The 13,907-nt window shown below is 48.6% G+C and overlaps 1 protein-coding gene across 1 annotated transcript in view; it reads right to left on the bottom strand.

Annotated features, from left to right (window-relative positions):
* Positions 1-13,907, bottom strand: part of AATF (apoptosis antagonizing transcription factor) — a 39,068-nt gene that overhangs the window by 23,441 nt on the left and 1,720 nt on the right. The window contains exons 3-7 of the mRNA XM_066201962.1: positions 13,328-13,747; positions 12,696-12,833; positions 2,294-2,408; positions 1,771-1,975; positions 880-1,044 (exon numbers count right to left, since the gene is read on the bottom strand). Of these exons, the coding sequence (XP_066058059.1) occupies positions 880-1,044; positions 1,771-1,975; positions 2,294-2,408; positions 12,696-12,833; positions 13,328-13,747 (1,043 nt within the window). The remainder of the gene's footprint in view (positions 1-879; positions 1,045-1,770; positions 1,976-2,293; positions 2,409-12,695; positions 12,834-13,327; positions 13,748-13,907) is intronic.

The raw sequence follows: 13,907 nt of genomic DNA, 5'->3' as shown, positions 1-13,907 counted from the left end.
TACATCTTGCAAGTCCAGTAATTCTACCTGATCTCTCAGAATTGAGTATTTATTCATTCTTAAATACTAAATTAATAACGGGCTTACTACTAACGTATTCTGTGGGTTATATGCAGTATGATTTTAAAAGGGACTTTCTGGGTTAAAGACTCTGAGCTGCAGGGTGAAAACCAAGTTTTGTTGCCGCTGCCTCAAAGATCAGATTCAGTGATCTGCAAAGGAGGGGAACAATCCCAGCTCAAACCTGTTTTTCCCCTGTCAGGAACTGGGACAGGAGATACTGCAAACACCACAAAACTGGGATTTAAATTGTTCTTACTCAGCCATTACACTGCAGGAACCAACACTCAGACACTTCCTCCTCCACCCATCTCCCAGACAAGCACCACACCTGCTGAAAGCTCATTCTGTGGAGTTTCCCAGGATGAGTTAGAGAATTAAACCCTTCCTTACTGAGTTGTCAGGCCCAGGCTGCTGCTCCTGCTTGCCTAGCACAGCATAGAGGGAGTTTAAATTCAAATATTTTTACTCAGCCATTACACTGGAGGAACTGTAACTCAGACACCTCCTTCACCCATCTCCCAAAGGAGCACCACACCCTCTAAAGGCTCTCGCTACTTGCTCTGCAGAGTTTCCCAGGATGAGTTAGAGAATTAAAGCCCTCCTTACCGAGTTGCCAGGCCCAGGCTGCTGCTCCTGCTTGCCCAGCACGGTGCAGAGGGAGTTCAAATGTTTAAATTTAAATACTTTTACTTGGCCATTCCACTGCAGGAATCAACACTCAGACACCTCCACCCATCTCCCAAACCAGCACCTCACCCGCTAAATGCTCGCTGTGGAGTTTCCCGGGATGAGTTAGAGAATTAAACCCTTCCTTACCGAGTTGTCAGGCCCGGGCTGAGGGGCTGGGGCAGGCTGCTGCTCCGGCTTGCCCAGCACGGTGTAGAGGGAGCGGCGGGTCTGGGTGCGCCGCAGCAATCGCTCCCTGTCCAGCAGGACGTGATCGATCTGCGCCAGCACCGAGCGCTCGAAGGCTCCGAAGCCCTGCACGGCATTAAGCAGTGTCAGATAACACACACACAGCCTCTCCTCAAGGCACCACTGTTCCTCTATCTTTCCATGTCACTGGATAAGCAGTTCCAAGGGGAGGAGGGAGGGGTGGGGGGGGGTCTAGGCTTGTTGCAGGGATTTCTGCGAGGATTTTTTATTTGTTTCTCCCTCGCTCTCCCTTCCCAACCTGAGGCAAGTTGACGCCTGGCTTAATAAAATGCCTTTGCTGTTCTGGTTCAGATTAACTTCTCAATGATTAATACAAACTCAGAGAAGTGAGGAGACCCTGGATCTCTGGGTGAAATGATTACCCATTGTATTAAAGCCTACACTTCATGGAGGAGGAGAGCCTCAGAGGGCCCTGCTTCTGGGAGGAACCACAAACAGCTCCTGCAGCAGCAAGAGTGACAATTTCCTGGAGATTATTTGCCGCTGGAGATTGGCTGTGATGGGATGTCTGGTTGAAGGAACACAGAAACTACCACGAGACACCTTACACTGTCCCAGGGTGCTCCAAGCCCCATCCTACCTGGCCTTGGACACTTCCAGGGAGGGGGCAGGCACAGCTGCTCTGGGCACCCTGTGCCAGGGCCTCCCCACACCCATAGGCAAGAACGTGTTCCATGTATCCCACCCAAATTTCCCCTTTTTCAGTCTGAACTTGCTCCCCAGATCCCTGCTCCCTGAGAGCCGTGTCAGCACACACAACCCAGGCCTTGCCTTCCCCATTTTGCCAGTTGCCAGCTTTGTCTTGTCGTGCCACTTCTGCAGGGTGCTGTTCCTGTAGGTCCTGAAGTCCTTGTAGCGCTTGGCGATGAACTCAGGGTACTCCTCAAACTTCAGCTTCCGTTTGGGGAGCCTCCTCCTCTTCTCCTGAGCCTTCTCCACTGGCTCCTCATCGCTGCTGCTCGGGATTTCATCCTCACTGGAACAAAACCACTCAGGATAAACACTCTGTCCCTCCCCAAGGCAATGTGTGAGTCCCTGACGGCCCCTCCACCACCAGCCCACACCACACTGATACTGCTGTTAAAAGCCCCGTGGTTTAGCCTCTGCTCCATCATCACAAATATCACAAACCAGACTTCCCACAAGGCAGAAGGAATCCAAATAACAGTGTCTGTCCCCCAGACACAGCAGCAACTGAGAGAGCAGCAGGGTGAGGGTGGTCAGGAAGGCTGGGCATTGTCCTGTTTGCTGGAGACAAAGGGTTCAGAAAGATCTGATCTCTTTTTGCATTCACCTCTCGGTTTTTGCTTGCTTTCCATCGACCAGATGCCTCGTGCCTGGGTACTGATAAAGCAGCTCATCCTGAAGTTCCACCAGCACTTTCAGCAAGGCCTCCAGGGTTTTACAACCTGCAGAGTAAGGGACACAAGTGACAAGATCTGATCTACGGGGGAAACTTTTAAACCGTGACCTGGCGAGTTTAATGAGAAGATTCTGATCAGAAGAGCAGAACTGCAGGCCCAGAGATCCTGAGGAAAGAGAAAGGGAAAAAAAGATGGGTTGGAGGGGTGTAAATTGATCAACACATGGTGTGAATGTGATTTTTAGTGGGATGAGCAGTTGCACTCCAGGGCGTTCACACAGACAAATCCCGAATTTGAAGTCCTGAGTCACAGATGTGACGCTGTGTATCCAAAGGCTTTTGCAGCTGACAGTTTTCCTGTGTCCATGCAGTGCCTGTTCCAGTGGCTGTGGGTTCTCCAAGGACACACAGCTCCAGCTGACTGTGGGACAGGTTAACTGCACACTGCCACAGCATCTGCTCTTCAGAAGCAGTTCTTTTGTGGCAACCAACAAGCCTCCCTGCAGAACTCTCTGAGAGAAAACAAGTGTCTGCCCAGACCTACACAGACTGTCCCTGTGCACATCCATCACAGGGCCAGCTCTCCCAGGTGAAACACTTGGCACACCCCTACCCAAAAACCCCAACTGAACTTTGGCTGACAGAGCCCGTGGGTTTGTGTGGGGAGCAGGAGCTGGGACCTTCCCCAGAGCTTCCCCTGGTGCCTCCTCTGCCACTGCTTAACTCCCCAACCTCCCTCTGTACCCGGCTCAAAAAGAACAGGGAGAGCTTTTCCCCACTCCACTCTTTTCTTTATTTCTGCTTTTCAGTGAGGGACACAGAGATCATGGGTAGAGTGAACAGCAAATCTTCCTCAGGCAGACAGAGGCAGAAATCAGCCCAGACACTCAGAGGTCTCAATCTCCTGCGTGTTCCCACTGTGATATTGCTCAGTTGTCACCACCTCCAGATAAATTATGGCCTGACCTCAGTAACAGCAATGTCAAGGAGAAGATGCTTTAAGATTTTTGTTGCACATCAGCTGTTGGGCTCGCCCTCCCCGAGCCCGTGGTTCATTATAGACACACTCTGACAACTCCTCTATATAAACCTATTAACGGATTAGGTTTGCTGCACTTGTAAATCAGACGTGTGCGAGCATCAAAACAATTCCACCAGACAAACAGACAAAAGCCCTGAAAAAATGCATTTGTTGTAGGTGTCTGCAGCTAAAGCATCACCTGCAGGAGCCAAGTGCCCCCACCCTAGCCCGAGTGCACAGCTTACACCAGCAAAATCCTTCCCACTGCCTGCAACACAGCCCAATGTCCCCAGAGCTTCCCAAACTGTTTATTTCCTCCCCGCTGCCTCTCCTCCAGCAGCAGAGCTAATGCACCCCAGGCAGCTTTGATCCTGGCAATTACAACTGGAGTAGCACTCCAGCCCTTCTGGGGTACAGCAGGGCCATGGCGAGCAGGCAAGGAAATAAAGACAGGCTCGAGCTGCCCCAGGCTATGAGATCCAGAGCCCGGCAGAAGTGGGGATGGGGAGCAATTTGATTTGGAGTGAGGGGGCTGGAGAGGGCAGGGAAGACAAAGACCGTGTGTCTAACCAGGTGGGAGGGCTAATTATTGCAGGCAGTGGCTTCATCATGAGCCTCTTAGAGCTGGGTAATTTCCCTGCTCTCAGTTCTTGTGTATTTAACAGCATCACTGCATGGCATTCCCACTTCTACTGCTGGCTGCTTAAGTGTGCTGTAAACTCAGCTTCACCCTCCTCTGCTCTCCTCCCACCTAGCCCTGCCCTATCCATCCCACATTTCATTCCAGAAGGGGCTGTTTCCTTCCCTCCTTTTCCTCCTCCTCCTCTTCCTTCTGAAGCCCTTGTCTGCCTTTACACTGCCTGCTTTGGGGCAGAGCCTGCCCCATTTGTGAATGAACTCAGCACAAACCAGAACTGCTCCAGGGACGCAAACTGGGTCATTTTGAGAGGAGGCCGGACACTGACTGACCCTCCTACCCCCGGCAGGATTTTTGTAATGAAAACAAGAGCACAACAAACGTGGCTGGAGCACAACTTCCAGCTCTGACGGGACGCAGAGTCACAGGTGAGACACTACCTTGGAAGAGTCCCTTGGAAGAGCCCACAGAAACCCCTTAATTTTGTGTCCAGGAGGGAAAAAGTTGCTCCAGATCCAGCAGGCAGCAGATCAATCCACCCAGAACGCTGGGAGTCAGCAACAGTAAATCAAAGTGTGCCTTTCCCTCAATACTCCTGATATGTCCTGGTTTCATCCAGCCCTCCAGCCAGGCTGCAAGTAGCCCTGGAGTATTTAGCTCCATCCAGGGATAGCACTGCCATGGATCAAAGTGTCAGGAGAGCCAGCAGAGAGGAAGGAAACCTGTCCTGCTGCTCTCAAACCACACCACATCAATTCTGTCAGTGCCAGTGCTTGTGGACAAACCGGAGTGGGGGGACCTGCCCCCAGAGCTGCCATGGAATCCATGCACTGCCCATGGGGATGGGCTGCTGTGCTCATCCAGGCCCAGCATTCCCAACAGCTTCCCACACAGGAAAAGCCAGCCCGGCACTCCTCTCCGTGACCTTTAAGGACAGGCTCTCATTTCACCCTCCCATGCAGCTGTGTGGAGCAGTGGGAGCGGCCACAGGGACACTGAATCCATGGAAAAGCCCTTCCTGGGATGTACCAGCACACAGCTGCACTCCAGAGCCCGTGCCAGCACTGGAAATTAAGGGGTTTTTCTCCTCTCAGTTGAATCCGAGGCTCTGGCATCACTGGAACATCACAGGCATGCAATGCTTTCCATTCTCCCTGCACCTCCACAGAAAAGCTGGAGCAGGGCAGGCATTGGGATGAGGGGATGCAGAGTAAAAGCTGAGCTGCACAACACTGGGAGCAATCCCCTGCCTCCATGGAGAGCCCTCCCATCCCCACGGAGCTCCCACGTCCCCACCAAGAGGAGGAGAGGAGCCCAACCTCCTGTTTCTGCACACAGTGAGAAGCATCTCCACCTGGCACACAGGTTTATCCCAGCACTGGGATGGAGAGGGGGAATCCTCCCTCCCTTCAACGGGCTGTGGGACAAGAGTTAAACTCCAGGTCAAAACGGCCCTCGACGTGCTGGCCTGGGAACAATGCTCCCCATTCACATCCAGCAGCCAGCCACTTGCACTCGTCATCCCCAGCAATTAATCCCCCACCAAACACGTTTGATTAAATCTTTTCAAGCAAATCCTTTGCTTTGCTTTTGTTAGTTCACTTCTTGTCAACATCTATTAAAATATGCCTTTAATTCTCCCACAATCTTAAAAAACACCGATTCCACTGTCTTCAACTTTAATCAACTGTATGGCCGGCATTTTTCATTTCATAATAATGTGCTGTTTGGAATTCAAGAGGCAGGCTCGACATCAATCATTCGGCAAGAATTTTTCCACTGCAATAAATATGCAAATGAGGAAAGCCAGTCAGTCGTATTTCAGGCCCGACTTGCTAGTGTTTTAAAAAAGACACAAATTTATTAATTGCCGTTGGCCAGCGGAATCCTATTACTTTGGGCATTGATTACAAAGCTGTGTGAGTGATTATTGTGCAACTCGCGGGCTATCCAGGCATGAGGAAAAATTATTAAAGCAAGGCAGAGATTATCAACTCGGAATAACAATAAGCCTTAACATTTTTAGGCCTCTAACTTCTTTGACAAAGAATTACGCCGCAGCTCCGGTGTATCATAATTCTGAAGCCTGTCAGTATTACTTTTGGAGCTTGCTCTCTATTCCCAGCAGCAGGAAAAGGAGGGGGAATTCCCTCCAGGTGTCACAGCTCACACATGGGGCTGTGGACAGGAGCTGGGATGTCATTCCCAGAGTGGAGGAACAACGTGGATCCGGCACCCCTGAGCGTCCTGGGGTCCCAAATCAACGTGGCACAGAAATAAAAGAATTAATTCTGTTTGATAAGGCTCAGACAGGAGCTCCAAGAGCCAGCCCAGGCTCAGTGACAAGCTAAAGGTGAACGTTTTACAGGTGGTGTGGTTACATTCCCATTTCGCACAGACTTCAGCACAAAGCACTGGGAAATTTCTGTCCGAATTTAGGAAGTGATGGGATCGACACTCCTTTCATGCTTCCCAAAACAGTGAGTTAGGGGAATTTTACCAAATGATAGCAGGAAAAGGGCTGACTTTGCTGCTGACAGCACCCAAGCCCAGTTGGCTGGTTCCATTGGGATGCAAATGATGCAAGAGCCTTTGCAGAGGGGAAGATTGTATTCCCCGGGCACAAAGGAGGCAGGGCTGCCCTCCCCTCGCACAGCAGAGCTTCAGCTGACTCCCAAAGAGTCCCAGAACAGCCTCAATTTAGCCCTTTCACTCCAATATTGCTGCATCTGACAGGGAGGACAACAGGATCAGACACAGATGAGCCTGCTAAAAGTAAAGAAAATAACTGGATTCAACAACAGAATAAAGGCTGGGTATTCAGGGGTTTATTAGAGGGGCCTGGGGGAGGGGGGAAGGCTGAGGAGGAGAGAAAGAGAAACACTTCCATGGAGTTCATGCTCTGCTGATTCGCCTCAACCATCATCTTTTGATATCAGCCCAAACCAGGAAGGGGACGGGGCTGGGCAAAAATGAGATTTATAAAAACTGATGCTTTCCATTACTGGAAATGCAAAGAAGCTGACAGCACGCATTGCTGCTGCCTCTGGAGTCCCCAAGTACATGGGCAAGGAGGAGAAAGGAAGAGGAAACATGAAATCTCATAGTTCTACCTGGATATTAAGGCCAGAAGGGAACATCAGCCCGTCCAGACTGACCTCCCCATATAATAATACCAGGCCATTAATTATATTTATCATGACAAGGCCCGAGTTTCCATCTCAAGGTACCCAACTGCCAATTAATCCCAGTTAGCTGACATTTGCACACGCTTGTCTGGACACTTTTAGAGCCTTTGTTTCCCTGCATCTTGTTTGTGCAGTACACACACTAACACGCACAAATATTTAGCTAAATTCAGTTTAATTAGCTATTAATCTTGAGAAAGTCAGGTGTAGGCAAAGCTGTGTGAGTGTGGTGCAATCCCATGGGCTGGAGTTCAGCTGGATCGGGGTCATCACCAAGCAGGGACTGTCCCAGCATTTCCTGCACTGAAATTTAAGGCAGATTTCAAACAAACCTCAGACATCACCACTGAACAACACACATGGCTATGGAGATCACCTGTAAAATCATTTTAGCACAACCACACATGAGAAGGAGACAATTCTGCTCGAAAATACTGAATACCACAAGCTAAAAGCCTTGGCACTCTGTGAGGGAGGGCTTGAGGCTTTTTTTTTGTCTGAAAACAGCCCAAACCTGCATGTTAAATTAATGTCCTGCATTTCTCCACCACCTCCCACACAGAATTCCTGAACAAACCACAGACAGTGATGCCAAACCACAAAACACCTCCCTGGTACCTCTCACAGCCCAAATTCTGCACGTGATCAAAACATCACGGACTTCATGATCCAACATTGACACAGCAACAACTGAGCTCCAAAACTGAGCCCTGGGCCCTGCCTGAAGCCTCTCACTCCACGGCTCTTCCCTCTCACTCACTGGCACAGACAGAACATCCAGGATGGAGTGTTTATTCTCACTGGCCCCACTCCTCACCAAAAGCTCTGCATGGTGTACTCCACAAAATTTAGGAAAAAAAAAAAAAAAAAGTATCTGATCCATTCATTTCTTTCAGCTGAGAGGAGAGACTTCATTAATGCCAACAGGCCTTGGCTCAGCCCCAGAAAGAGTTGAACAGATTCTCCATGAGATCAGAGAGGAGAGGTGAAATTTGGGGACACCTGCATCCACATCCATTTAAATCACATCCAACCCTGCAGGAACTGACAGGCCTGATGCTTTTTGTATTCATAAAGTGTCCAGACTAATACAATTCAATTAAAATGAACTACCAGTTTTAAGTGGGCTAGATCTGATCACAATAATTTACACTCAGGCTTGAAACCCAGTTCTGCTGTCACACATTTGTGCAGGCTCCCAGTAAAATCTTCAAAGCAAGAATATATTTAAGTCCATGATCTTGCCTAGCACCAATTAATCCTGTAACTGCTCTATGCCTCTGGAAACTGTGTAATCTGCCTGTGCCTCAGTTCCTCCCCCTCCCTGTGACACTCACCCTGCTCTGTATTAATGCATTAACATCTCCAGATGGAGGTGTGGATATACTGGAGCTCTAAAAGCCAGCCAGGAATGGAGGTGATAACAAAATTACCAGGGAGTTCTTGGCTGCTGAGTCCTGCAGGCTTCCCTTAAAAAATTCCAAGCCTGTGTCAGTGAATCCCATTTCATCACAGAGCTGTTCCCCAGCCCAGGTGTGGCCAGGGGAAAGGCTTGCCAGGCACATCCTCTCTCCCAGGAAGTGGAACAGCTTCCCTGGCACCTACAGCAGACTGGATTTTAGCCCAAACCAGTCCCTGCTTAACCAGTGTCCCCAGCATGACTTACCTGGATGTCGTGGAGGATGTAAATATCTTATTTTACAGACTGGGATTAAGAGAGCCCAACAAAAATCCTCGTTAAAAAGACACTGAGAACATGCTCATACACTGACCAGAGACTAAACAGGTTCTCCTCTCTCTCAAAAGTCAAAATATTGCAGAACCCACCCAAAGAAAATGAAGATACTCAGTGTGAAGCACTCAGAGACAGAGACCTAAAAGGATTTTAGACTCAGAAAGCCACAGGATTTGTCATGGCACCAGGTACCCAACCTGCTGTGCCAGGGCCCAGCTCAGGGAATTATTCCAGATGGGAGCACACTCACCACAAATTTCCACCCATTTCCACCCCTGAAACAGCCATTTCTGGGTCACTCAAAGTTTTAGGAACAAAAATCCAACATCTTCATTTCCCAGAAAGCAACAAAGCCCTGTGGTTTTGTTTTGTTAGTTTTTGGGGTTTTTTTTAATCTGATTCACTTTACTCAGGTTTATTTTCTCACTCATCACAAACCTTGGTGGAACTTCACCACAGCTCTCCAAAGTGCAAATAAGTTAATATTTGTTGTCCCCCATTTTTGCTCCTCCACTGAGCAAACCCATCCCCACACACCCTGCACATCTTCTTTTACCAAACCCACTATTTCCTCCATCTCTTGAAATTACCTGCAGCTTATGCCAAGGAACAGAAATGTGGGATTCTGGTATTTTCTCTTAATCCACTGACAGATGGAGTTAAGCCAAAAAAAAAAAATAATCTACAAAAATGCAGTGAGCAGTTTACATTTCCTGAACTCTTGCAGAAGGAAAGCACAGCCACTTGTCCCTTTAAATTCTTGCAATTTCCATCAGTTTCTGGCAAAAAAACCTTCCTCACCTGCGTTTCTGTGCATTCTTAACTCATCTCACCAACTCTAAAGTGAAAACAACACTATCTGCTGTTCAAAAGCTGCAATTCCCAGCTCTTTTCGAAAAGCAGGAAGTATTGGTCGCTGAAACGTTTCCCAGTTTAGTATTTTTAACCAGAATTAGAAAGAAAAAAGCCACAGGCCTGAACTGAGAAGCTCAGGACCTTTGAGGATGAGGAGATTTAATTCCTTCTAGCCCTTGTTACCTCCTTGTCCCTCAATTATTTGTGGGTTTGTTTTTTGGTTTTTTTTTTTGTCACTCTATCAAGATTTAACACAACAAGCCCCAAACCCTGCAACTGTTTAATTCCTGACACTGGACGTGGCTCCACCAACACTTATTCCACCTCTGCTTTGGCTCTCCCTTGCCCTTGAGGTGATTTTTGGAGCCAATTTCAGGAGATCCCCTCCCAGCCTCGCAGCACAGCGAAATCTGAGTGGCAGGCCTGCAATCTGTGCACAGCCACAGCCACAGCAACCTGCACCTTGCACTCCTTTTCTATGTAAATAACGCAGGGATCCTGCGGGAACATGCCAGGGATTGGAATTTTTAATTAATGGGTCTCTTTAATGTGCAAATCAGGAGCAGATTGCAAATTCTGACTCGCATTGATTATGAAAAACATTAATTGAACGTGCAAGAGACCCCAAACAGAGGCAACATCTCAAGGCCTGGACAAGAGTGGAAGATGCAGTGCAGGGGAATACAAATCTGTCCTGGAGGAAGAGGCAGCAGCACCTTGGAATTGTGAGCTGGGAGGGTTTGTGTGCGCAGGGCACTGAGCACTGGACATTTGTGCTGCTCTCAGAGCTCAGCCACTCTGATCTCAGCACTAAAAACCATCCAGACTTTCTCAGTGGGTGCAAAACCAGGAATAAACATGAGCTCCACTACCACAGTTTGGTCTCCCATTTGTATGTAAAAAGGGTGACAGGAAAGAAAAAAATCTGGGATATAATTAAAGATTTAAAAAAAAAAAAGGGGGGGGGAAATAAAAAGTAAGACAGCACAAACAAAGCAATGCTGTCTCTTTAAACAGAAATTCATCCTATATAAATTATGGCCATAAACTTTTCCTGCAGTGCAGCCTAATTAATTCTTGTTCTATACACAAAGGGAAATGCTGGGTGACAAATGGGTGTGAAGCCTGAAAGCTGCCAGGTCTGCAAAACATTTTCTACTTCAATTTATAAGCAATTTTGCAGTAAATCATCTACCAGAACCTGAGATCTCAGGAATCTAAGGTTGTCCAAAGCATGTTGTAACACACACACAAAAAAAAAAATCATAAAAGATTACAAAAAAAATAAATTAAACACTTTAGGTTTCGTAACCTCTGATCTCAAAATCTGGAAAATGAGCATGACCTTGCCATTTCCCCCCGGGTTTGGCTTTAAAACTGCAAATGGATGGAGAATTGCTGTCTAGTCTTTAACACAATGACACTCCAGCCCTTAGGGAATTCCAGCACCACAACAGGGCTGTCCTGAGTAGGAGATACCCAAGAGGAAAATACACAAAGGACCATTTTCCAGTTCCAAGAATTCAATCCTCCTCTGAGCATAGAGCAGAAATTTCATGAGAAACGGAAAGATTTGGGGAAAATTACTGGAAACACTCTTGTGCAGGAGTTCTGAGAGCACTGGGAGCCTCCTGACTCCAGCATCCTGCAGGGCTCACCCAGAGTCTGGGATTTTGGCACCAAGTCCTTCATGCAACTGGAGCACCAAATCATTCCCTCCTGCTCAGTGAGGATGATGAAAACGTGCCAGATCTACCCTGTGGGTATGCACAGAAGTGCTGAGGCTTCCCTGAAAGGAGAGCATCATCCAGGCCAAAATAATGTCTGTGCCATGATGACCCCAAACCCTGTCCAAGGCTGAAGCTGTACAAGTGCAGCAGCAGTAGCAGAATGTCCCTAAATTCAGCATTTCCCACCTGCCAGCCTGAGATTTCCTCTGTTAACATTGCCCAGGCCACTCCAGCTTTACGTCCTGCCCTCACAGATGAACCACAGGACATAAAGCTGTGAGGAACATCAGAGGGAACTCCCCCAACTCCCCTGCCCTGAGGAGGAGGAGGAGGGGATCTTTCAGCAGCTCCCAGCAGTGGAGGCTCCCTCAGAGCTCTGCACAACTGAGGGAGCAGCCTCTGCAGCACTGGGGCCATTACACTCCATGCACTTGGGTGTATTTTGCTTATGGGAAATACCAAAATGTCAACCATTGTTTCTGTTAAAGGTCTTTAATGATATTGCATCTTAGACCTGTAATGAAACACGGAGCTGGGGCACTTTGTAATGTATCTCATTAAGGACATTAATAACGTGTGTTCCACTGAAAGGTCAGCACAGCATTGGTGGGAGTTTTGCCTTTTCGTCCTTAATCACTTCATTTAAAGCAGCAGAGCCAAGTTTAAAGCAGAAAGGAGCTCACCTGTAACTGCAGGTGAGCTGACTGCCCTGGGCAGGGACAGAGGATCTCAGCCAGAACCCGCTGCAGAGCCAAGGGTCAGGGCCATGTCTGATGACCCAGGACTGATCTCTCTCCCTGTGCATTCACCTCAAGGCCAGAAAATAAGTGTGTCCAAATACAAAAACTGAACAGAGCCACACCACACCAAAACCCAGGAGCCTGCATGCTTTGATTTCACACTGCAGAATCTCCTACAGATCTCATCTGATCAGTGTCATTAGCAGGGATCTCAGGAGTGAACAGATGAAGCAGCTCCATGCTGGAGTTCACCTGCACACACCCTCCTTTGGGCTGCATTACTCCTGCTCTGGGTAAACCTCTGCATTCACTGGCCCAGCATAAAACTGGTAAGAAGTGTCACTGGACAAAGCAGCACTGGACAGCGCACCGAACAGCAGTTGTTTATAAGATTCTGAGCAAAGGAGAAAGATGAAAAGGCTCTTACAGTTCTCCACGGCGTTGTCAAAGTCCTGTCCCCCCTCCTTCCTGAACCTGGGGTAGGTGTCTGGCTGGGGCAGCCTGTTGGCTGTCAGGAGCACCTTCTGCATCTTGATCCTCCCTTCCATCAGCTGGTCCCACAGGGCTTTACGACACAAAGGAAATGAAAGAATCAGTTAGCAAGACAAAGGACCTTCTCCTGGTGCAGGACCTGAGAGCTCAGGCCCTCTCTGGGCTGCACTACTGCTCAGGGCAGCCCTGGCATGCACCGAGCAGCACTGCACGGGTCCCACAAGGTGTGCCTGGACAAAGCAAATCTGCAATGATTTGAATGAGATGAATGAATGAAGAAATGGTGTTTGGGGAGTTACACTTTGGAAAGAAACAAAGTGATCACAGCAGGAGCAGGGCAGGGAGCTCCCAAACCCACGAGGATATCCAGCACTGGTTCAGTGCAGCTAATGGATAAACACACTTCACACCATGAGCTGTTACAGCAGCAGTGACAGCAGATGTGGCAGAACATCTGCACACACGTGGGGCTGCTGCAGCACGCACGAGCAGGGTGCTGACAGCACCTCACCAGCACGGCTGGTTTTATTTACACTGCCACAAAACACACAGCAAACATGCACAAACCTAGCTGGTTCCTCACAGCCTTGCCCTTCTCCACCTCTTCAGACTCCTGTCCTCTGGAGAAGGTCAGCACTCCCCCATCATCTTCGCTGTCTTTGGTTTCCTTTCCATCATCGTGGGTTTCACTCCCAATTTCCTCCTCCTCCTCACTTCCTTCTTCCATGTCAGCATCATCTCCATCCTCATCCTCATCTTCATCCTCCCCTTGACTGCTCCCTGCATCGTCCATCCCCTCTGTAAACTTCTCAAAGTCTGTGATATTCTGGAAGCTGAACTTTGGTGCCTTGGCCTCTTCCTCATCCTCCAAGTCACCCTCCTGCCCACTGCCAGCACTGCTGGGCCTCTCCCTGGCCTTGCTGCCAACACTGTCCTCCTCTTCTGTGCCTTCATTGTCACTGTACCAGTCATCCAATGCTTCTTCAGCTAATTAATGAGAGAAAAAAAAAAAAGTTATTAACTTAGCAGGAAAATTCATCAGCAACAGCACAGGTTTGGGCTATTTGATGTCCAAGTTAATTGCTGCTGTTCCTTGTAACAGGGCCCTGAGGTTTGCCATGCTCAGTCACGTGCTGACATCATGGTT

Source organism: Chamaea fasciata, unplaced genomic scaffold (genome assembly GCF_029207755.1).
Source record: "Chamaea fasciata isolate MVZ Bird 193981 ecotype frontalis unplaced genomic scaffold, bChaFas1.0.hap1 SCAF_21, whole genome shotgun sequence".
Lineage (NCBI taxonomy): Eukaryota > Metazoa > Chordata > Aves > Passeriformes > Sylviidae > Chamaea > Chamaea fasciata.
Note: the sequence above shows the minus strand (reverse complement) of the source record. Positions and strands in the feature narration are given on the sequence as shown.